The 21,696-nt window shown below is 38.7% G+C and overlaps 3 protein-coding genes across 8 annotated transcripts; 1 reads left to right on the top strand and 2 right to left on the bottom strand.

The window, feature by feature from the left end:
• Positions 1–352: 352 nt before the first annotated feature.
• Positions 353–6,737, bottom strand: LOC135650884 (ubiquitin-conjugating enzyme E2-23 kDa-like). 6 transcript variants are annotated; one of them, XM_065170539.1, is made up of 8 exons: positions 6,546–6,737; positions 5,734–5,807; positions 5,418–5,492; positions 4,607–4,686; positions 3,883–3,997; positions 3,514–3,566; positions 3,083–3,211; positions 353–661 (listed from the first exon to the last, which is right to left on the bottom strand). In XM_065170539.1, exons 3-8 carry the CDS (start codon positions 5,459–5,461, stop codon positions 534–536), a joined length of 549 nt encoding a protein of 182 aa, XP_065026611.1. In that variant the 5' UTR covers positions 5,462–5,492; positions 5,734–5,807; positions 6,546–6,737; the 3' UTR covers positions 353–533. The 6 variants fall into 6 exon arrangements, with proteins under 6 accessions (XP_065026611.1, XP_065026612.1, XP_065026615.1 ...); XM_065170540.1 differs by having other exon boundaries at positions 5,418–5,489; XM_065170543.1 differs by lacking the exon at positions 5,418–5,492.
• A 7,087-nt stretch (positions 6,738–13,824) lies between these two features.
• Positions 13,825–16,956, top strand: LOC103969720 (probable serine/threonine-protein kinase PBL28). The gene is made up of 8 exons (XM_065171284.1): positions 13,825–14,051; positions 14,411–14,519; positions 14,609–14,793; positions 15,167–15,365; positions 15,451–15,614; positions 15,714–15,818; positions 16,392–16,514; positions 16,590–16,956. Exons 2-8 carry the CDS (start codon positions 14,450–14,452, stop codon positions 16,791–16,793), a joined length of 1,050 nt encoding a protein of 349 aa, XP_065027356.1. The 5' UTR covers positions 13,825–14,051; positions 14,411–14,449; the 3' UTR covers positions 16,794–16,956.
• Positions 16,957–17,309: 353 nt separating this feature from the next.
• LOC135651330 (xyloglucan O-acetyltransferase 3-like) lies at positions 17,310–18,957 on the bottom strand. The gene is made up of 3 exons (XM_065171356.1): positions 18,622–18,957; positions 18,252–18,538; positions 17,310–18,187 (listed from the first exon to the last, which is right to left on the bottom strand). The coding sequence occupies exons 1-3, from the start codon at positions 18,863–18,865 to the stop codon at positions 17,417–17,419; spliced, it is 1,302 nt and encodes a 433-aa protein (XP_065027428.1). The 5' UTR covers positions 18,866–18,957; the 3' UTR covers positions 17,310–17,416.
• Positions 18,958–21,696: the final 2,739 nt, after the last annotated feature.

Below are 21,696 nucleotides of genomic sequence, written 5' to 3'. Positions count from 1 at the left end.
ATGAGCTGGTGTTCGATAGGCCCAACATGGATCCGATACCTGAAACAACTACAACCAAACACATCAGATTAGGACAATAATCATATTTGTTACATTAACTATATATTATTGCAGAACTCTCATATAAAATTAGTATTACTAAATAGACATCACAGAGAACAAACCTTAAAAAGCCCAATAAATTTAGTGTCAATTGCTTTTCCAAAGTGATTCAATTCATCTGAAAAATTATACCATATCAAAAAAATAAAAATAAAAAACGTAATAGCTGGAAGAAAATATACCATTCCAACAATAAATTGGCATAATAAAAACTTAAAAGGTGACATTAGTGCATTTTAGTCAATAGCAATAGAAGGTAAAAAAGATTTCATGCCACTTGAAATTAAGTCAATGTGAAGTAACAGCTACAGTTCAAACAAATACAGAAACAACAAGTACACACTTTGACATTGTGGAGACATGGAACAACAGCATGAACCATGAATGTTGTATTTGCTATTGCTATGGTTCGGGGTCCAAATGATTGCACCTCAGGGGTCTGCATCTCCAGCAATGTCAACATTGTCGGACCCTGTGACTTCGTCGTCGCTGATGTCTTCATCACTTCCATCGGAAACATCTTCCAGCTTCTCTCTCTTTGCGTATCGCTCACAGTACTCTGTTTAGATGTATAATTTAGTAATCTGATCAAGGTTGATAAAGCTTACAAAATAGATACAATTCATTGACAAGAAAGATTAGCATGTGTTCCTAGTTACTTGAAAAAAGTTGATGTGCGAAGGCACCTGAGATGTTTAGATGACAAGCTAGTCTCAATGTAAGATATATCTAATAGGTATGACTTCTTTTAGGCTAATATGCACCTTTTGTCCATTTTTTTTTTTTTTCAAACCTCACCGATGAACTCAAACCAAACGGGCACTCCAACCACTGACATGAATGTCACTCGTGCCTGAAAGCACATAATGTGTATGTCTATGTTGTAGTTTGAGGTTTAAGCTTAATCTCTATTCATTAGAAGAAAACCAAAGTTCAAAAGCAATACGAAACAAAAAGAAAGAGAGAAGAAGAGGGTGAAAAAAAAAAGTGAGATATGGGAGGACAAAGAGAACTCTCTAATTCAGGAGATGCTAAGAGCTGATAGCTCGGAATAAAAAAGTTTGATAAGGTTAAAAAAAAAACTAGAATGCCCTACCAATCTTACATCCTTCCCCTTTTATAAATCTCTTGTACACTGAATCCCTCAACCATCTAATTAATAAGTCACAATTTACTAAAATTCAAGCACAAATTATAATACATATTAAATTCATGATGTATTGTACTTTAGTGGTTTTGAATTTTCATAACTATCTCAAGATACGAACAATTTTCTTGAAATTTGATAGGGTTGAGCTTGGAATTTATTATCTTAAAACTTGGGAGCATTACTCACCATGCACTGCATCAAGAAGCTAATCTGTTTAGGTGATGACACAATTTATATGTATGCACTCCATGATGTTTTCTGTGATTGTCTTCGCCTACACATAGACCCGTTGGCTTGTCAACAAAAAATATTATATTGGTCTATGATGGAATTCTCTTCTCTCTTTTCTTTCTACTTTGCTAGACCATATATATCTGGTGCTTTTACTCTATAGAGCTCCCTAATTGGAAAAGGGTGCCAGCTAATGAGCTATAACATCTTAAGACTGCTATACCAAATTTTGTACATTAAAAATAAATATCATCAATATCTCTTATAATTGCATAGCCTTGGATTTCCATTTGGTCTCCAAAGGATGAACTAAAAAGTGTCATAATTCCCAATCTCAATACTACTATGGACCAGGATGACCAGCCAAAAGGTTGCTTCTTCATGATAATACCATAAGACAGCCAAAAACATAGAAGAAAAGCAAAGAAAACAGAGATATATAACTTTGAAGGACTTCGATCTCAAATTGGAATTTTAGGAATGAATTTATCAAGATGAACTAACACATCCCTCCTTGCTCTTTGTATATCTATCAAGATGCTGACAAGATAGAATGAACTTCTATAAGAATCTTGGAAATGAAGAAATATCCAAAACACCAGAAAATATCCTCTTGTCAATCCTTCACCATATTATATAGCAGCATCCTGACTCTTCAAGCTGCACAAGCAACTAATAGAATCAAGGGGAGAAACTAAGTGTTTCATCTACTCTCGGTGACGGTGCCTTAAGTAATTGAGACAGCCTATGATTAGTGCAGCACTAGAGGGAGCCATCTTCATGACCAAGTGCATCGGAGAACAAAGCCACATTTTAATAGTTTAAGGGTAGATCATAAACAAATGTTAGATAAATACAGCTGAAATTAACTCATGGCAGCTGCTCTTAGATTTGCCACCTCATCATAAAATAGCTATTCACCATTTGTTCGTCAAGGTATAACCTAAACCTCTATTTATCATTAAACATAAAAGAAATATATCAGGTGCACAAAAAGTTGACTGTGATCACCTGATAATTGATAGAAAATCATGATAACGGCACACATGTAATAACATCCCTGCATTCCTTATATCATCAATCAATCTATGATTTGAGGATCAATCACGGATTTGATTACGTGATTTGAGTACATGATTAATCTCTCCTTCAAAACCTGTATAAATATTTATCTTCTCAATGAATGAAAACCATTCCTTTCACAACATATTCCTCAATTCTACAATCATGTCTCATCAATGAGCTAATTCATACACTAAATCATCTTCTATAATGAAACAACTATTACTAGATGAATTCTGTGAACTCTCCTGGCTCATGATGGTTTAAAATGATAACCAAGTTGCCTACCATTGCAGTGATGTCCCAATAAACTGGAGATTATGATTTCCATACGAAGTGCATGCATATGTTTCTTTATTCTACAAATAATAAGAAGAAGAAATATCTCAACATATGAAACAAATTATTATAATTGCAGATCTTAGAGACATGTTTGGTGATGCATAAAGAATGAAGAAATAAATAAATTAAAGAAATTCATATACTATCAAATGAAAGTTAAAATAAGTATAATAAAATAACTAACAAAATATTTACCTTTTACTTTTTGCTCGTATTGCTGTTGATCCTTGAGCAACAGTGATGCTGCATCACCATTTAATGGATCTGCTGGATTTGGATATAGCAATAGCTGTGGAAGAAAGACTTCAAATATGTTCAGAAGATCTGCAGCACAATGTAGTCACATAAGAAACTGAAATATCAAGCACCCATCTAGAGTATATCATATCATATGGATAAAGGACCTTTATAAAAAACAATTCACATGAATGGGTTGATCAATTAGTAATTTAAATTATGGTTATACGCCATAACATCTAATTCTTCGAAATGTATAAATATCTGAAGCAAAATAAATTTACACCTGGTTCTTATAGAGGCAAGTTCAAATAATTTTTTTAATCAGTGATTCTCCATGATATACACAAAGAAATCACTTTGATGCAATTGAACTGTAACAGTCTCACCAAACATGGGGCTCCATGACTGGTTGATTACGTCCAAACATATTGAGCCAGACCTGTAGCATAGAAAACATGGTTATGAAATTACGAAGAAATTGATAGAAACAACTAAAATTAGCCAGGAAGCATTGTTGTGTGAATCTTCCATTTACATCACTAACTGGTCAATTGAGGCTAGCAATTAGCACAAAATTATACGATAGAATATATTTGTAAGCACCATGCATCCAATTACAGATTAATCAGTTTTAAACATCAGCTTCCTGATAGGTGAAAATATTGGGACTTTATCATGAAAATCATCTGCGAACAATACTGTAAGAAACATTGCAATGTATTTTACAATTAAAAAGAAAAGGACTTCGTATTCACAGTTCATCAACATTCGGATGAAATATTTTGTTCAGAAAGCCAATCGAAGGAGACTTGTATGGGTATGCATCTGGCAGCTCAACACGAACTTTCCAGACCCCACCTTCGTAGGGACCTGCAAGTGCACAAGATAAGAAGAAACAAGATCATGGTAATGTTTGAGTGCAGCAGCCGCTAAATAATAAAACTTAGTAAAATTATAGATTTCAAGCATGAATTACTTTCTCCCTTAGTGTCAATAGGAACCAAGCATGTTAACATAAAGTATCGCTTAAGAGAAGCATAAAAGTAAATAAAGCTTGTTAATATAATAGTCTTCTTGGAGTCAACATTACTTTTAGGATTTGGCCATTGATTAATCCGAGTAAAATATATATTACAGACATCTAGGTTTCAATTTAAGACTATGGTTTTGGGCTAGTTTCGTGCATCATGAAGCAAATATAGAGGAATGATAAATATTTACAAAGAAGAAAATATATCCATCACATTTTCATAGGTAACCACTGCAATCAAAGTCTTTTAGATTGTTAACTAGGTAACTCACCAAAATTACAAAAATTCATTTTCTCAGTCACTTAAATCTCAACTGTCTTAACAACATAAAGAACCCATCTTTCAAATAATAAACAACTAAGAGATAGTTCACCTATCTAGAGGTCTACACAACAATATCAATATTATTTCAATCAGAAAAATTACGTGAGGAGAAAATAGAACATACTTTGTTTGGGCCCATGAAATTCCACATTAAATTCAGTAAGGCCATCATTTGTGGTCTCCACCGTATAGTCACTCATCATCCTACAAAGAAGGAAAAAACAGAAATTTGGCCTTAGCACAAATCTCACTTGGAAAATAGAAGGGCAAAAATGCAGTGACTGCATATGATAATTATGGGAGCCCATAATTATAAACATGTCACTGTTAGAGAAGAAAGTTTGACATGGTTTTAAATGCAAGAACCAAAAGATGCTATAAGCAAGCATTTCCAAAGCAAGTGGACTGGGTGTAGTGAAAAAGGCAATGGTGTTCATTCACTAGCAGTTACAAATTCTTTCATATGGTTATAAATATCTGTATGCCACATTACATTTTTGTTAAATATTCAACACAGAAAGCACGTTTATCTAACTGACTCGCAAATGAATGCATAATGTGAATATGCTTGGTGTGGATCCACCAGGAAAGAATGCAAAGCACAAGAAATTAATTATCATTATTTTTAAGTCAAAGAGCCTCCATAAAATATTGAAGCAGCATCCTAAATTCCAGACTAGGAACCAAATCTCTAAACATGCAAATTTTGAGAAGGTCTTTGCTAAAAATAAAAGGCTTGCGAGAGATGAGGAAACTTTTGCCAAATTCCAGTTTATGATATACATATTGATAGTGGTGTAAAATTGTGCAGTGCATAAATGAGGACAGAGAATGCATAAGTTCATTATGCCATTTCTTTATCGTGGTGTCTACATTTGCCACTCCAATAAATGTCATTTCCATCAAATAACAGATGAAAAGACAATAAACCTTACAATTTCATGACATCCATATCTCGTCTCTTGCTTGGAGAAGACATCTTACGGTAAATTATCTTCCAGTCTGACCTGCTGCATGCCAATAGTTAACTAAGACCCAGAAAAGATATAGCAATAAGATGTCCAGAAGTAAATCTGATCTTTTTAAAGATATGTATATATGCAAAAAAAAACTAGTAATTCAATGGAATAATAGTCATTTGATATGAATCAATTTCTATTGAAGAAAATAGAATGTTGATTCCATGAAACAACGAAGGAATACAGAATATACCATATCTTAGGAACATAGCAAGAGAAAAAATTTACATACAATTGGTTTGACTCTGTTCCTACTTTTATTTATGCATCATCAACGAAACAGTCAAACTAGAGGAAGGCAAGTTCCTGCAGTTAAAACACATTATCAAATATTAACAAATAAATTTTATCATAAGAAAAGAGGCTATTGCATATTGAAACATGTTAAGCTACATGTTTGGGGTTGTAATCCATGGAGGAATGCACTCTACAGCAAGTTAGAACATGTGCACTGCTACAACAACACCGCGTGAGATTTTAATTAATTGTTCCAAATGAATGCTTTGTTTCCCAATTTACAGGTACCCACCTACTGCAGTAATGCTCGATGCATTTTTGCCTCTTCATAAGGAGCAACAAATATAAGTAAAAGAAAAAAAGAACAAACTAAATCTAGTTCGATAGCTGAGAGAATAAACCACTACTATTATGAAGATTTATCTGTTGTTTCCCAGAACATTTAATGCAGCTCCATGATAAAACAGAAAAATCACCTCTTCTAGAACCAATGTTTTCGGTTCATTTCATTACTCTCTCATCATGAACACATACACATACATGGTCTCGGGATCATCTTTCCAGTTGCTTACTTTGCCACAGTTGAAATTTGAGCATTCATGCGACTTCAGGTGCAATTTTGAAGAAATAATGCATCATGTGGCAGAACAAGAGGGAAGAGCAAAAGCTAATAGTTTTGATGGATACCAATGCGCATCAAAATCCGAACAACAAATCTATGTAACGCATCTGTGTATATCAATCAGCATGAGGCAAATCCATATAAACCAGAAACAAATCTAGGCTGCGGCGGTAAGCATCTCTTACAGTTGTGACGGCAGTGACTCCAGCTCTGATGGCCAGCGTTACATGAAGCCTGAAGGGGAGGAGGCGAGAAAGGGGAGACGGAAGGACGCCGATGGGGGACGAAGAGGAAAAGAGGTAGAGAGAGAGAGAGAGAGAGAGAGATTGGGGAAGAAACTTGCCTCGTGTCGATGTAACGTTCACAGGGGCGGTCGGGTTTCTCGGTTCATGCATTGGGCTTCCCCATGGACGCTTGCGACGGCTTCTCAGGGTTATCGGGTTGAATGCACTCGGCATCCGAATCCCAGATCCGGTAATTGCGGATACCGGATTCCCCGACTCTTCAACCCAATCCACGTTCAAGTTGGGTTGATATGGATCGGGTCGTGGTCAGATTTGGGCCGCCCACATCGGACCATGTCGTTTGGATTTGATGTATTGAAAATATAATCGGTCAAAAATTTCGATGATATTAAAAAATTTCTATAACCCCTTTTTTTATTATTTATAATCTTATTTTTAAAGTTTTTAATATTTTTAAAGTATTTTTTAAATTGAACATTTCACAGCCGAAGAGAAGAGGGGCCACCAAAAGAGGCCTTCCACAAGCCAGCTAACCCAACATCCATCCGGTGTCCCTCCTCTCTCATCGGTGGGTGTCAAACCTACAGCCGCATGAGACCTCCCTCCCTCATTCATGGATGGCCACCCCACATGCTCCCCTCTTCCAAAGTGCTGCATCATTAGCTCCACCAGCAGCACATGCACCATTAAAACTCTTCTGCCCCGTGAGCGAGCAACCTAAAACCTAAACTCGATGCTGTATGTGGCCCGTAGACCATGTCCGCTCCCCAAAGATTCTTATGATTGCCCAAGCAACTCCAAGACATGGACCGAACCAAGTATGTAGTGGTATCGCATCTCTCTCTCTCTCTCTCTCTCTCACTCTCTCTCATGGTTATGTCAACTTAGAGGCAACTAACGGGGCCTACTACCTCTAACTCCATCGAATGCCCAAGGTTGAAGATGACCAGAGACTACCCGTGCATGTGCCGCCAAAGCTTCTCTCCAACTTTTGTGGCAAAGAAAAAGGGTGGTGCAAGCTTCATCACCATCATCATGCTTAGCAAATATGCAATGTGCCATGAGATGAGGGTCTGACTCTCGTAGCACACACGAGGACAACAACAAAAGTGTGAAATATGAACTTGCAAGGGTAAGCCCTTTGTTGTTAAGCTCATGAATACTTGGTACTCGAGTGATGAAATGAAATGGATGGGTATTTTATTTATTTGACTATAGCAAGCAAGCAAGCAAGCATCACCAAGGTGAAATAAAAAAGGGTAATGAAGGTAATATGGCTTGCTTCCATCTTAAAAGAGGATGAACAATAAATATTAAACTATTAACTTATGACATACCATAAAAAAAATTATTGAAGTGGCTACAACTCTTCTGAATGACCATAAGAAATTTTAATACAGATTGATGAGAAGAACAGTCAGATTAACTCATTTTGGGAAGGTTTTACAGCAAGCATAGATAGATAGATAGATAGATAGATAGATAGATAGATAGATAGATAGATAGATAGATAGATGGATAGGTGCAACTCCAGTCACAGAGAACATATATTGGCCAAAAATCCATAAGGTGGCAATCGCATCAACCTAAACTTACAAGAAATAACTTGGCCAAGCATGAAGGGGAAGAAAGAAGGGAGAAGATTGGAGTAGGAGTGGCACCCACGCTTCCCTGTCAATTAGTAGTACATCATGTGCTTCCATGTGCAACAGTCCCGTTCTAACACCTAACGCAACAGCTAAGGCAAAAGAAAGGCCATGCATCGACAAGAAGCCGCTTTGTTCACTTGCTAATGCACTTCCTCTTGGATTAAGCTGGCCATGTTCCTCACCGATGGTCCCCCTTTCCCACTGCACTGCCTCTACCTACTCGACTCCACACCGAGTGCTCATCATTCCCTCCTCCACATCGATTACAATCATCAACATCTAAGTCGGAGGTCAATTTAATGGCTCATCAGCAGTTTGCATGGTATTATTTATGTGTGTTGGGTTGGTCGAATTAACAAGGCTATCGCTACCAGTCCCTCACCTTCTCTCTACTCGGACAATATCCAAGTTGCTTCTCTTACATAGATAGCATTCATTGTTGGGGGATATATATATATATATATAGTATGGATGGTTGACTATAAGACATACTACTACTTACAACAGAATATTTAGCTATTTGATAGGGATTTGGGGATTATGCTTACTTAAACTGAGCTGGTTGCCTGTTCACAGAAATCGATGGAAGAATCTAGTCTCTATAGTTCATGTTTCAACCCCCCTTAGCAGTGGATATAAGTCAACAGTTGTTGTGTCTTATTCATAATTCTCCCCAGTGCAGCAACCTGACTCGGAGTCAACCGTTGACTAACTGGTCATCTATATGTAGTAGTAACATAGATGTTATGTGGATTTTGTTCGCAGAATTTTATTATGTGCAATCCCAGAAAGCCTATATTATTAACACGACGATATCTGAAAGTTGCAAGAAAAAACATAAACTATTTCTCCCATTTGCTTTGCCTATCTCTCATTTTGTTTGTTTGCTTGTTTGTGATCAGCGAAACACACTCGATCTGACTTGTGCCACATATTTTCTTATCCTATCTCTGAAGCTACTTATTTCTTGAATCTGCTCTCCATCAAGTTGCATAGAATGGTAAATTTCAATTATTTTTACGGCCAGTAACAAGTTTTTTCATCTGTGTTTCTAAATATTATATGCTCGCTCTCACATAGAAAGCAACAATATAATGTCCATTGTATCCTCAAATTAGAGATGACAATGCACTGTCTTCTAAGGAATGGAACTACATAGAAATGTATCGTCACCATCGCATGTTGCAGTTGCAGGCAAATCAGAATAGTCCGGCAATCATTACTCGTATAAGATCATTATGATATCATAGTTTTAGGCTTATAGTTGGTTTGACAGAAGTTAGAAGTTCATTTGAATTATTTATAATATTTTTACATAAAATTTATAGTATTTTTATTATGATGATCAAAATATCTTAATAAGATAAATTTTGAATTCTATTTAAGCGATGTTGTTTCTAAACTACAAGTTGCAGGTCTTCGTGTAGTACAATGTGGCACGCATGCATGCATACACGCAGTAAAACCCGGGCACAAATGACGTGGAGCGGCTGCATTCAAATCCTCGGCACAGTTGTCAGCAGAACAACACGTCACACTCTCCGGCCCACGTGCCAGAGCTGTCAGACACGTGCCCCGGAAATGCCGCGGCCTCTGTCATGAGCCCACGTCCAGCTAAACGACAAAATGCCGCCATGCTTTGGAATTTTCGCCCCCGCTATCTAACATGGCTTTTAGCAGCATCACTTCCTTTCCTCTCTCTCTCTCTCTCTCTCTCTCTAACATGGCTTTTAGCAGCATCACTTCCTTTCCTCTCTCTCTCTCTCTCTCTCTCTCTCTCTGTGTCAAGTCTTATCTATATATCTACCTCCCTTCACGCTTCATTTATAGTCTCATTCGGCCTCTCTTTTCTTCAAGCCACATTGCTCTCGTTCATCTTCTTTCCTATGGGAAAGGCATGGCTAGAGGAGGCAAGGTGGAGACAGGCTGGATTCCATAGGTTGAACAGATCCACACGCCATGGGATCTGTGGCATGAGCCGCCGAGGGAAAGGGAGGCGGCCTTCGCGTGCGGCGGCGGCGGCGGTGGAGAGGAAGGTGAGGACGCTGCAGAGGCTTGTGCCCGGCGGAAGGCGGTTGCAGCCGGAGCAGCTCTTCCTGCGCACCGCCGACTATATATTCCTGCTGAGGCTGCAAGTGCATGTCCTGAGAGCTCTTTCCAAGTTGTACCTGCCATGAGCTATATGCATATAAATGGATGGTGATGTGGGCTGTAATAGTATTGGAGTTAAGGGAATATAATACATGTTCCAATTACAGCGGTTTTTGATTCATGGAGTTTTCAGCTTAATTGATTGATTAGTTGTGGATGATTAGCTGCTTCATATTGTACGATCTTAAGATCAAATGCTTCCTTAATTCTTTCCCTTTAAATCCTGTCATATTGAGTTTACTTAATGTGCCTAAGATAGTTGTTGACTTTTTGTTTCATGATATAAAGCAGATTATGTGCATACAATTCTGGAAGAGGTCTTGATTTTTTTTCTCTACCCTCTCTCTCTCTCTCTCTATAGATCTGTGTAAGAGAGAGAGAGAGAGAAGGTCTAATGTCTTCTTTGAGGTCATTCTTTTTCTCTCTTTAACATACATTTTTCTGCTGAGAACTTAGCATTAGAGTTGGTGCCAGATCTGTGTAGAAGATGGATATACCAATCTTTCTTAGGGATTCGTATGCAGAAATTTAAAAGCTTTTCTTTGTTTCTATGTGTCTCTGTTCCTTTATATACGTTCGTATGGAAATCAAGGAATCATCAATTTTAGTACATATAGATGATGATTTTTAGTTTTTTTCATGGTCCATGCGTGGGCATGAAGATACTTCATACTAGAGTTCTTTTGGTTGTGTTATGCATTGAATTATTTCTTGAAATGAGAATGAGAATGATTTCAATTACTCTGTGATATTCCAGCTAATGGAATTGACTTTTCACAGACAGATTTATAGAGAGAGAGAGAGAGAGAGAGAAATGTGGGAATCATCAATATCTTCCTGTCAACTTTGCCTTTTCTTCATGGATCAGAGAGTATGAGTTTTGAGTCAAACAAGGAGAAGAAAACAAAGAGAAAGAGAAGCCTCTTAGTTAGTATGTATATACGAAAGGCAAAATAATAAACATCAGGTTCAATTCATTTTTACATAAAGGTAAAATATACATGCTATCTAATCATTTTGGTTTATAATTAATGATAACATATAAGGCTTCATATTTAGATTTAGCCTCTAACAAATATTAAAGGTTCCAGTAAACCTAACTTTGCTGGTCCCTAAGAAAAAGCTCAGATTTATAGCAACCAATAACTCGCAATGATGCTACTTTGGCAATGGCAACCTGACCTGCTATTCCATGCTTCTCTTTGGAGTAAAGGAAGAAACGAGACAATCAACACTATACCCACCCACCGTCCAATAATGAGAAGCATGCTTGGAGACTCCTTATATGTTTCTTGGCTGTTGTCTAACAGGTATAGGAGGCATTTCCCCAAAGTGAAAGTGTTGGGTGAGAAGAACAAAGGAAGGGAGAGGGTTTGGAAGCTCCACCACATACCTATCTATCCATGTACCGATCAATGTGTGTTGCTGCTAACCTTGCATGCATGCAGTTCCAACAATAAACTATTTTCCCAGCGTTGAATGTTGAAGTCATATGGCTCACTCACTGTAAACACAACACAGTCAAGAATCACAACTATTTTATTGCTTCAAAGTTTGGTTTTGGTAGAGAAATAATAATAATAATAATAATAATAATAATAATAATAATAATCCTCTGTACATATAATTATATGGATTCATTTTTACAAATACAAGCAAAGAAGAAGAAGAAGAAGAAGAAGAAGAAGAAGAAGAAGAATTATGAAGTCATTCAACAACACATAAAACAAAACAGAAATGCTTAATGGCACGGTAAGCAACATGTTTTTGCAGACCAATTTAGCTGCTATGATTAAGAAAAATAGCCACGAGAAGATGGCTCTCATGTGCATTCCCCACCGATCGAATGGATTCCCATTATTCAATAGAGAAATAGGGGGAATTAAAGAACAAAAGCAGCACCCCTCTACTTCCAATTACCAAAATCTTTCTTATCTTGCGATTTGGAACCCAATAATTTGCTTCCAAATCTTGACAACCATATGGCAGTCGAGCAGAAAGTTACTATCTGTTAATTCTTGTGTTTCTGAAACCCAGTAATGCTGTTTATGCGGAGAAACAAGCAGCAGCAGATTTTTCTTTTTGCGAAAGTAAATCAATGAATAATGCCCTCCTCGATTGGAGATTGTCAGCTTAGAGTCTTTGATGCACCTTAATGTCAATAAAGGAATCTGAGTTGAGAAGCACAAGCATGCAAGAATGCACATTTACCTGAGTTGGGTGCTTTGCCGCAAACCAGAACCATCAATAATATGATCCATCATTCACAAAACAACCATTTTCCAATCATGAACTTGGTGGGTCGACAAATCATGAACTTGCATTGTATATGCATCACGAGCACATCGATGACCAGCGTTCTCCAATCGACTCCGGAGTATTATCCATTTCAGACAGACACTGGGAAGACAAGAATCATATATGCATACCGACGTTGCTTTACATATGCAACAACGGATTCGCCGCGTTTGTACATACGAATTTGTGTCAGAACGAGAGGAAGAGTAAAAACCAAAGGAGAGACTTTTGGAGCAATCGAGGAGGAGGGCACAACACTGAATTAATTGGTTGAATCATCATCCTCTTCGCCTTCTCGGATGTCTCGACAGAAACTACGGCTATTGACCAGTGGATACAAAGTCATTCATCCCTCCCAAGAGAAATCATACGAACTCGTTAAACAAATCGGTGGGCAAAACACAAAAACACACTTGTGATAGAAGCAGGAACGTGGACACATCTAATTATAGATATCAATCGATGATGAAACACATGATTGTAGCAGGTGGCAACGAACCTATTTCATTCCATCAGCTATGAAGATTGCAGGGGAACCAATGCATGATGAAGATGATGATGATAGTCTTATCTTTGGGGAACAAAAAGCAAAGATAAGTAAAAAAGGATTTGTTTTCCATACACATCCAGTACATAAATGGGGCCAAGTTAGCTTTATGTATAGTGGGTGGCAACTCTGATATGGTAAATAATATCTCTGAATGCATTAGGGGTTTATCCTTATTCAAATAGATTCTATTAATTATTATTATTATTATTATTATTATTATTATTATTATTATTATAGTCTGAATCGAGTACAAGAATCAGCAATAGATCACATCACCTTCCTAAAATCAATTCTAATCAGAATTAACAATACTTATTAATAAACAACAGATGATGACATCAGGATAGGCGAGTGAATGAAAGCTTCCTCTCACCAGTTCTCACCACCCGGTGCTCCAAACCGTGTGTAACGGTCAGATCCCCCTCCTTTCCTTGTCCTCTCTTCCCGCCACCTCTCTTGTGTAAACTAACGTCCTTCTCTTTCGACACCACTGCTGCCTTTTACTTTGCTTATCCTGCACGTACTCTTTGCTTTCCTTGCTATCCTTTCCCTTCTCTTCTCTTTACTCCTTTTTGCCGGAACTGTGACTCGGTGGTTGTTTGCTCTCCCACCCTCACTTGCCTTTCATTCGTAACTCCCAAGCGAGTCCTCCTGGGTCTGCCCCGTCCCTTTCTTCCCAGTCTCGCTCTGCATCAGCCTTCTCCCTTATCTATCTCCCTTCTCCTTCAGGCCCCCCTCAGGGAATTGCAGCAGCCTTCCCCTGCCAAAGCCGATGCCTCTCTGCGTTTCCCACCTGAGGTGCGTGGGCATTGCCACGGTCGATTTGACTGCTTTGAGCTTTGGTCTCGGGTTCTTTGCCGGGAATAAGGGCAACTTCCATGTTGTTGTTCCCGCGAGATGAATGTTACGTTGCTTACTTTCTTGTTTTCCTTTTATGATTTAGTTGGATTTCTCCTTGTGCAAGTCATTCTTGTTCCAAGATCGTTTTATCATTCTCCCGGGTAGCATCTTCTCATCTTCTGATTTTTGAAGTGTTTTTTGCACTGTTTTTGACGTCCCTAATATGTTTGCGGTTTTGATACTCGAGTCCTGTATATATGATACTTACTATATTGGTTTTTTAGCTGACGGTGGGCTAATTCTTTTCTTGAAATCAGGAATTCTGCAATTTGATTCAGCTTTTTTGAGGGGTCGATATGCCTTTCAACATTGTTTCAGCATGGAACAAGAGACGAAGAAGCAAATCCCACGATCATATGGACCCTTGTACGTGATCTCATTCATTTTTCTTGTTGATTTTTAAGAAGGATGGTTCTTCTCGAAACGAATCTCTTCATCTCTTGATTTCTTGACAGGGATATATGAGCCTGTTGATTATTGGCAACTTAAAGGACAAAAACCCTCTTTCGGAAGGCGCAATTGCTCATCTGTTTTCACTCTCAGGGAAATGGAGGAGGCAACATCTTCATTTAACGAAGAGAACCTGCTCGGAAAAGGAGGATTTGGCCGGGTGTACAAGGGAATTCTCAGGAATGGAGAGGTTCGTGAGTATCGCCATTGTTTTCATGGAAGATTAGGCATCATTTTCAGATTCCTATGCCAGTAGGAACGACACACATCATTTTCCCCTGTTTACACCGTCATTTCACTCACTTGGAACTGTTTCATGTTTGTCATGGAGAAATTAACCGATTTCCACTTTGATTCCATGCATCACCACCTCAAAATCGACAAGTTTATATATTCGTTTTCTATTTGTCGAATGTGATCATTTTGGTTCTCGATAATTTTGTTCTGAGTTTTCCGAGACAGTGAAGTAACAAAGAGAAGTGGATTTTGTGCAGACTGTTGGCGAGTCGGCACACACCTGCTTTGATGCTTTCTCATACTGACATGTATCGAACGATTTATAGGTTGTTGCGATCAAGAAGATGGATTTACCTCCTTATAAACAAACTGACGGTGAACGCGAGTTCCGAGTAGAAGTAGACATCTTGAGCAGACTGGAACATCCAAATTTGGTAACACTGATCGGATATTGTGCTGACGGGAAGGATAGGTTTCTCGTCTACGAGTACATGCCGAATGGAAACCTTCAAGATTATTTGAATGGTTGGTTCCATTAAGTTGCAGTATCATCTTAATCTGTTCTGTATAAACATCATTCTTAATCAAATTTCTCCCGTCCATTCATAAGGAATTAGGGAAACAAAGATGGACTGGGCTTTGAGGCTGAAGGCAGCACTCGGAGCAGCGAGGGCTTTGGCTTATCTTCATTCCAGTTCTGCTGCTGGTATTCCTGTTGTGCATAGAGACTTCAAATCTTCCAACATTCTCTTGAATGAATACTTTGAGGCCAAGGTAATGAAGAGATTAAGTATCCACGAATTACGAATCTGATGCAACTTGTGGTGCTACAGTGTTGCATGGCATGACTGTGATGATTGCTCGACTCCTCAGATTTCTGACTTTGGACTTGCTAAGCTAATGCCGAACGGTGAGGATATATATGCAACCACAAAGCTCCTAGGTACTTTTGGCTACTTTGATCCTGAGTATGCATTGGTATGCATCCACTTCCTCTTGATTTCTTAGTGAATTATGATTCATAACTAGTTTCTAAGCTCTGCTGCAGTCTCTTACTACAGTTTCTGAACTACCCTGCTTCATGCTTTCTTCCAATTAAAATAGATTGATGTATCAGAATTGAGTTTTCCGCGGCCCAGTTTTATAATCGGTATTTCGAAAGGCAGGCAATCATCTCACACTTTAGTGTCATGAAAGTGGCTAATCCTTTCGAAAACAAATGAAGACGATCGATGTTGTTTAATGTTCTAAATTCGGATACAATGGCATGAATGCCTAAGTGAAGGTTGGATGTCCGGAAGGCAGTTTATGTTCAGCACTCTTCCCCGAAGAGAGTCAAATTTCAAAGAAGAAACATGTTCAAGTTTTTTTTTTTTCTTTGAATACTTTCCAACTTGAAACATGTTCAAGTTTGATTCCACAGTAGACCAAAAAAAATGCTTAACTAATCCTTCTGTATATTTAGTTATACAGTGCTTTCTTTCTTATAACTAACTCTGCAACACCTACAGAAAGCTTCGACTTCTAATAAGATTTCCTCGATTTTTACAGACAGGAAAGCTCACCTTACAGAGTGATGTCTACGCCTATGGCGTCGTCCTGCTTGAACTGTTGACCGGTCGGACAGCAGTAGAACTCAACCGGGGTCCTTGTGAACAAAATCTTCTGTTACAGGTACAGGACTTTGAATTGTAGGATAGATAACCTACGGGTAAATGCAGTAAGCTCATGAAGGCTTACATGTTCTAGGTTCGACATCTATTAAATGATCGAAAGAAATTGCGAAAAGTGGTTGATCCTGACATGGCTAAAAGCTCATATACCATGGACTCCATCTCCATGTTTGTAAGCCTCGCCGCACGCTGTGTTCGCATGGAAAGCAGCGGGAGGCCATCCATGGCAGAGTGTGTGAAGGAGCTGCAACTCATCATATGCGCCAATACGAGAGTATAAACAAACCATGTTGTGAACAACTCAGATTCGTAGGAACAGGTTTTTGTATGTTAAGCATCCGATTGAAGATTTCTTTTGCCATTTTTTTTTTAATGTCATTCGAGATACTGCAAACAATTCAAGACACAGTGTGAATAATAGGAGTGTTGTGTTTCGGAATCCATTTCTTTCTTGTGAATGTTTTCCTTGATAACTTCTTCTTGTTCTGTGAGTAAAGGTTTTGGGTCGAGACAGAATGATGGAAACTTAGCACGATCTCCATCCACAAAAAATACAGCCTTGAAGTTGGCATTCCTAAATCTGATGTCTTAGTCATGATTAATTCTCTCAGAATTAGATTCGAGGAAAACTATAGTTTCCATCCATGTTTTGACTCCTCACCTGTGACTTTTTCTTGACCTGCATAGCCTGGACTTCCGGGATGATCATTTCACCCCCAAACACAAACTCTTCGCCACGAATGGGATTCCTAGAGAGACAGAAATCTTTGTTTCAAACTCTTAAATAAGAGACGTATGAATGGGATGGGATTCAAGAACACATCCGCATGGTTTATTCAAGAACCAACAAAATGTTAAGGAATTTACTGACTATGAATGATAAAAAATGTACAAAATAGTCGACTAAGAAGGTAGAAAATTTTTCTCGAGAGTCGCAAGCAGTAGATCGCTCCACATATCGATAGGCCCAGGCAAGCACCAGTGCAAGCAGTCATTGACACTCGCCTTCGATTTCTTGGTCCAGTGATCCCCAGGATGCGCGTCAGCCCTCAGCATCATAGCTTTGGTGACATCCAATACCCCAAACCTCATCTTCCCTCCGCTCTCTTGTCGTCTTACTCTCTCGATCTCTTCCAACTGAATCTTTCTTATCTCCCAGGCGACATCATCCAGGAGTATCCGAGTCTCATTCAATGGCCGAGTCCTATTGCAGTATCCTCCGGTGAGCCAAGAGCCATTCTCAAAGTGTGACGATGTGAAGGTCCTCAAGAAGGTGACAAGCCCTTCACAATCCTTGCATGAACTTATGTACTGCAGGGCTGTTCTGAGCGCCCTTCTGATGGTCACAGTGACGTCGAACTCTGTCAGGTTTTGCCCCCTGCAGTTGACGCAACCGATCATCTTTCCCTCTTCATACAAATGGATCCCTCTGAAGAACCAGTTGCCACCGGAGAGGACGGCATAATCTACACCAGGAAGCTTCTCTGCCCAATTGGTGCTCACCTTGTCCAGGTGAATCTCAAATGAGTTTGAAGCTGTTCCATTTATGATTGTCGGTCTCGCTTCTACGAAATACTCTGTCCACATGACCATGAGGGTGAAATCATGCGGTGGGAAGTACCATGTCACGTATTTCCCAATTGAATCCCTGGAAACTTCCCTTGGAGTCTCTGCCTGCACCACAAGTAGCACATCATGTTGTAGTCGTAGCACCAGCAATGAAGGCATAAGATATCACCTGAGACAGGAGACATAGCAAAGAATCGATCTGATTCCGGGCCAGGGAGTCTCCGATGAAGGCCATCTTCTTCCCTCTAACTATGTTCAAGAACGTCTCGGGCTCAAACCTCGGTATGTCGCAACTATCCGGTTGCCATCGCCAATACAAATAGCTCTGATCCTTGCCATACTTGCCGCAGTTATTGATATCAGGGTACGTCGGGCATGTCAGGTTGGTGTAGATCGATGCTCCTGCTTCTTTCACCCACTTGCCCTTCGATGTGTCGCATTGCTCTTCGTTGCCATCTGCACCGACGGAAGAAGGAAGTTACCATCATAATGCATCGACGCTGCCGAGCAGTGGAAGAAATGTGGTGCAGTGAAGTTACCAGCGGAGAGTTGTGGGGAGGAAGAACTGTTGTGCACTGGCGTCACACCGCTGGTGTTAGCAGGGAGAGAAGGGCTTTGGTTTGAGACATCACTGGTGGTGACGAGAGGGCTTTGGGTGAGAACAGCTTTGATACTGATGCTGAAAGTGGAGGATGAATGCATGATGAAGAGGGCAAGGATGGTGGAGATGACCAGTAGCCACAGCAGAGGGCCGACCTTCCTCTGGATCACACTCCACTCCATGCTTGCTGCAGTGGAGCATTGGCATGGAGGGAGGGAGAGAGAGAGAGAGCAGGAGGAACCATCTTAATGGACATGGCATGGGAGCCCAAGGTATGTGGAGTATTCAGAAGGGTGGGCACAACCACTCTCAACCTGCTTCTTCCCTCGTTAGCTCAACTGATGAGGAAATTGCAGAGGACAAGTGACCTTGGGTTGTATGGAAACTTGGTTTGCTTCTCATGGTAGGTAGGTAGAACTGGTGGCGGAGTTGCCTTCATCATCAACCTTGGTTTCACTACCAAATCAAAACTGGGAAGAGACACCACACCATTGCCGAACATTGTTGTTATGGACTCAACCTCGACACCTACCACAGAGCTCCCATAAAACTTGTCTTTGCAGTTGTCACCATTGCTGAACATTGTTGTTATTACATAGTGTGTCCATCCATATTCATTATTACCTTCAAAGAAGAAGCTTCTCTTTGCAGCCAGCCTCCTTTCAACGGAGGCAACATCTTTTCCGGTTAACTTGGCAAAATATTAATCTCCTTTCAACGGAGGCAACATCTTTCAAAGCGCAATCGTTGATGTCACTATATGCATCCAAGAGCTGTAGTTTATTTGAGATTGGTCACCATGGTATCTTTAATCTTTAACCAAAGACACAGCACATCTGAGGAGGATAATGCCAAGCAAGAACGATATAATCAATCCAATCCAATCCATCCAGGAATTCCAACAGTCGATAACCTGGATAGAAAAGCCACGTCCCAAAATGCTAAGCACAGTTTAGTTTGCTGCATCGGCCGTAACCATCGGTAGAGGTGTAGCAGAAAGTATCAGCGGAAGAAGTACCCAACTTTTCATTGGTCAACGGATCACACGGTTGGGTGTGGGTGCATTAGTTTACCTAACAAATGTATCGAGCAACACCATTAATGACATGAACACAACGAAACACCGTTCAAGTCCTCCTCGGCTGTGACTTCTAACTCCAGTTTACACGTTCGTGCTTGTCTTGAGGAAAGTGTTTGGAGACAAAATTTAGGCTTTCCATTTTCCTCTTATTTGCTTTGTTGTTGGAGAAGAAAGATCGTTAATAATGACACAATCTGTCTTATTTGATAGTGATTTGGGCTCATCAAAATATTTAAATTGGAATCGATAATAATATATTCTTATGTATCAATCATAATTTTATTTATTTTTGATATGAAACTAATCGAGTATTATAAATAAATAAAATATATATAATAATAATAATAATAATAATGATTGAGAAGAAGCCTTAGCCCCATTAGATGATTAGGCCTTTGAGATAAATATTCGAAAAAAGATGAACAGCTTAGTATTAGATAGAAGGACATTATTCCTTGTTCTCCTTTAATAGATATATTAGGAATACAGAGGTATATGTCAGATGGTTCTTTTTTGTTTTTCTAATAAAAAACATGTTATCTATATCAAAGCATTACAAAAGACACTTGTCTATTAAACCATAATTAACATACCAATAAAAATAGAAATTATCCTCATTTAGTGATATGATTTTATGATGTCTATATTTTATAAATATGATAAATGATATGCTCATATTTTTTTTATTTTTAAGATTGAGGTACATCAACCTTCAAATGATTTTATTTTAAGCTAAAAAGTAATGTATATTTAAGTTTTTTTTTTATAAAATTTTATAATAATTCAAGATTGTTTGATCAATTAAAATAGTAAAATAAAACTTCTTCGTAGAATTATGTGATAGTTTGATTTAATTTAGGTTAATTATATATTATCTTTTTATTATTAGTTATTTTTAGTATTTCGATCCTTGCTCTTTTAAAAGTTATATTGGAATTCCTATAATAACGATAGTAAAATATTGAAATCTCTACACAGAGTTTAAAATATAATATTATAATATTAAAAATTAAGAGATTTTATTGAAATAATGAGTTAAATGTTTTATTTTCGTTACGATGTAACTTTTGAAAGGACAAAAATCGAAATACTAAAAATAACTAATTAGTGGGGATAATATGTAATTAGCCCCACTTAATTTTAACTAATAACTAATTAGTGGACTGAGTTGACTTGATGCATTATATTGCAGTGATGATCGAAACTAGCATGATAATTTGTTTTATAAAACAATTAAAAAAAATCTTAACCATATGCTTACTTACGTTGTATCTGAAAGAATATATCTTTTTGATCCCTTCCCTTCCCTTCCCTTCCCTTGTCAGGTAAATGCCGATTATGGCTATCATGTAGATTCGTTTGTCACGTTCTTAACAATCTCACTGTATTTGAACTTCTCAAAATTGCTGCTTTCTACAGTATAATCTACAGAAACCAGAAGCAAAAGCTTCTTCTTCCCCAAATTATTATCTGAACCAGAGGTACCAGAACTGATGCGCGCGCTCTCTCTCTCTCTCTCTCTCTCTGTCTGTCTAATGAACGTGACAATGTGAGCCATGCCAAAGATTGCAGGTTGGCCGCCAGCAACAACAGCCATGGTCCCAACTCGAAATTGCAGCATCGGCCATGGCCAAGACCATGAGTTCGTTAGCAGCAGCAGAAGGAGGAGGCGCGGGCGGGAGGCCAGATGAGATGCCTTTGCTCCGTACCGCACTCATTGAGCTGTATTGTTTGGATGTATTCCATCCCAATCTGATGCCATGTCCCCCATTCCCATTCCATTATTCTCTCTCTCTCTCTCTCTCTCTCTCTGGCCATGTATCCTGCTCACGGAAGATGAGTCTCTTCAGGCAAGGCCAAAGCAGGAAACAGCAGGAAAGGGAGTAAAGCTGCTCTCGCTCTCTCTCTCTCTCTCTCTCTGCGCTTTAAAGT

The sequence above is a fragment of the Musa acuminata genome, chromosome BXJ3-10 (assembly GCF_036884655.1).
Source record: "Musa acuminata AAA Group cultivar baxijiao chromosome BXJ3-10, Cavendish_Baxijiao_AAA, whole genome shotgun sequence".
NCBI classification, from domain to species: Eukaryota; Viridiplantae; Streptophyta; class Magnoliopsida; order Zingiberales; family Musaceae; genus Musa; species Musa acuminata.
Note: the sequence above shows the minus strand (reverse complement) of the source record. Positions and strands in the feature narration are given on the sequence as shown.

Excerpts from the sequence above, each read along its gene's own strand:
- LOC135650884 (XM_065170539.1), bottom strand. The coding sequence starts at position 5,461 with ATGTCTTCTCCAAGCAAGAGACGAGATATGGATGTCATGAAATT. Across the intron at positions 3,998-4,606 it reads ATTTCATGGGCCCAAACAAA|GTCCCTACGAAGGTGGGGTC; the intron begins GTATGTTCTATT and ends GTGCACTTGCAG. Across the intron at positions 3,567-3,882 it reads CATCCGAATGTTGATGAACT|GTCTGGCTCAATATGTTTGG; the intron begins GTGAATACGAAG and ends TCTATGCTACAG.
- LOC103969720 (XM_065171284.1), top strand. The coding sequence starts at position 14,450 with ATGCCTTTCAACATTGTTTCAGCATGGAACAAGAGACGAAGAAGCAAA. Across the intron at positions 14,794-15,166 it reads GAATTCTCAGGAATGGAGAG|GTTGTTGCGATCAAGAAGAT; the intron begins GTTCGTGAGTAT and ends AACGATTTATAG. Across the intron at positions 15,366-15,450 it reads CCTTCAAGATTATTTGAATG|GAATTAGGGAAACAAAGATG; the intron begins GTTGGTTCCATT and ends TCCATTCATAAG.
- LOC135651330 (XM_065171356.1), bottom strand. The coding sequence starts at position 18,865 with ATGGAGTGGAGTGTGATCCAGAGGAAGGTCGGCCCTCTGCTGTGGCTA. Across the intron at positions 18,539-18,621 it reads CTCCCCACAACTCTCCGCTG|ATGGCAACGAAGAGCAATGC; the intron begins GTAACTTCACTG and ends CCGTCGGTGCAG. Across the intron at positions 18,188-18,251 it reads TGCTATGTCTCCTGTCTCAG|GCAGAGACTCCAAGGGAAGT; the intron begins GTGATATCTTAT and ends CTTGTGGTGCAG.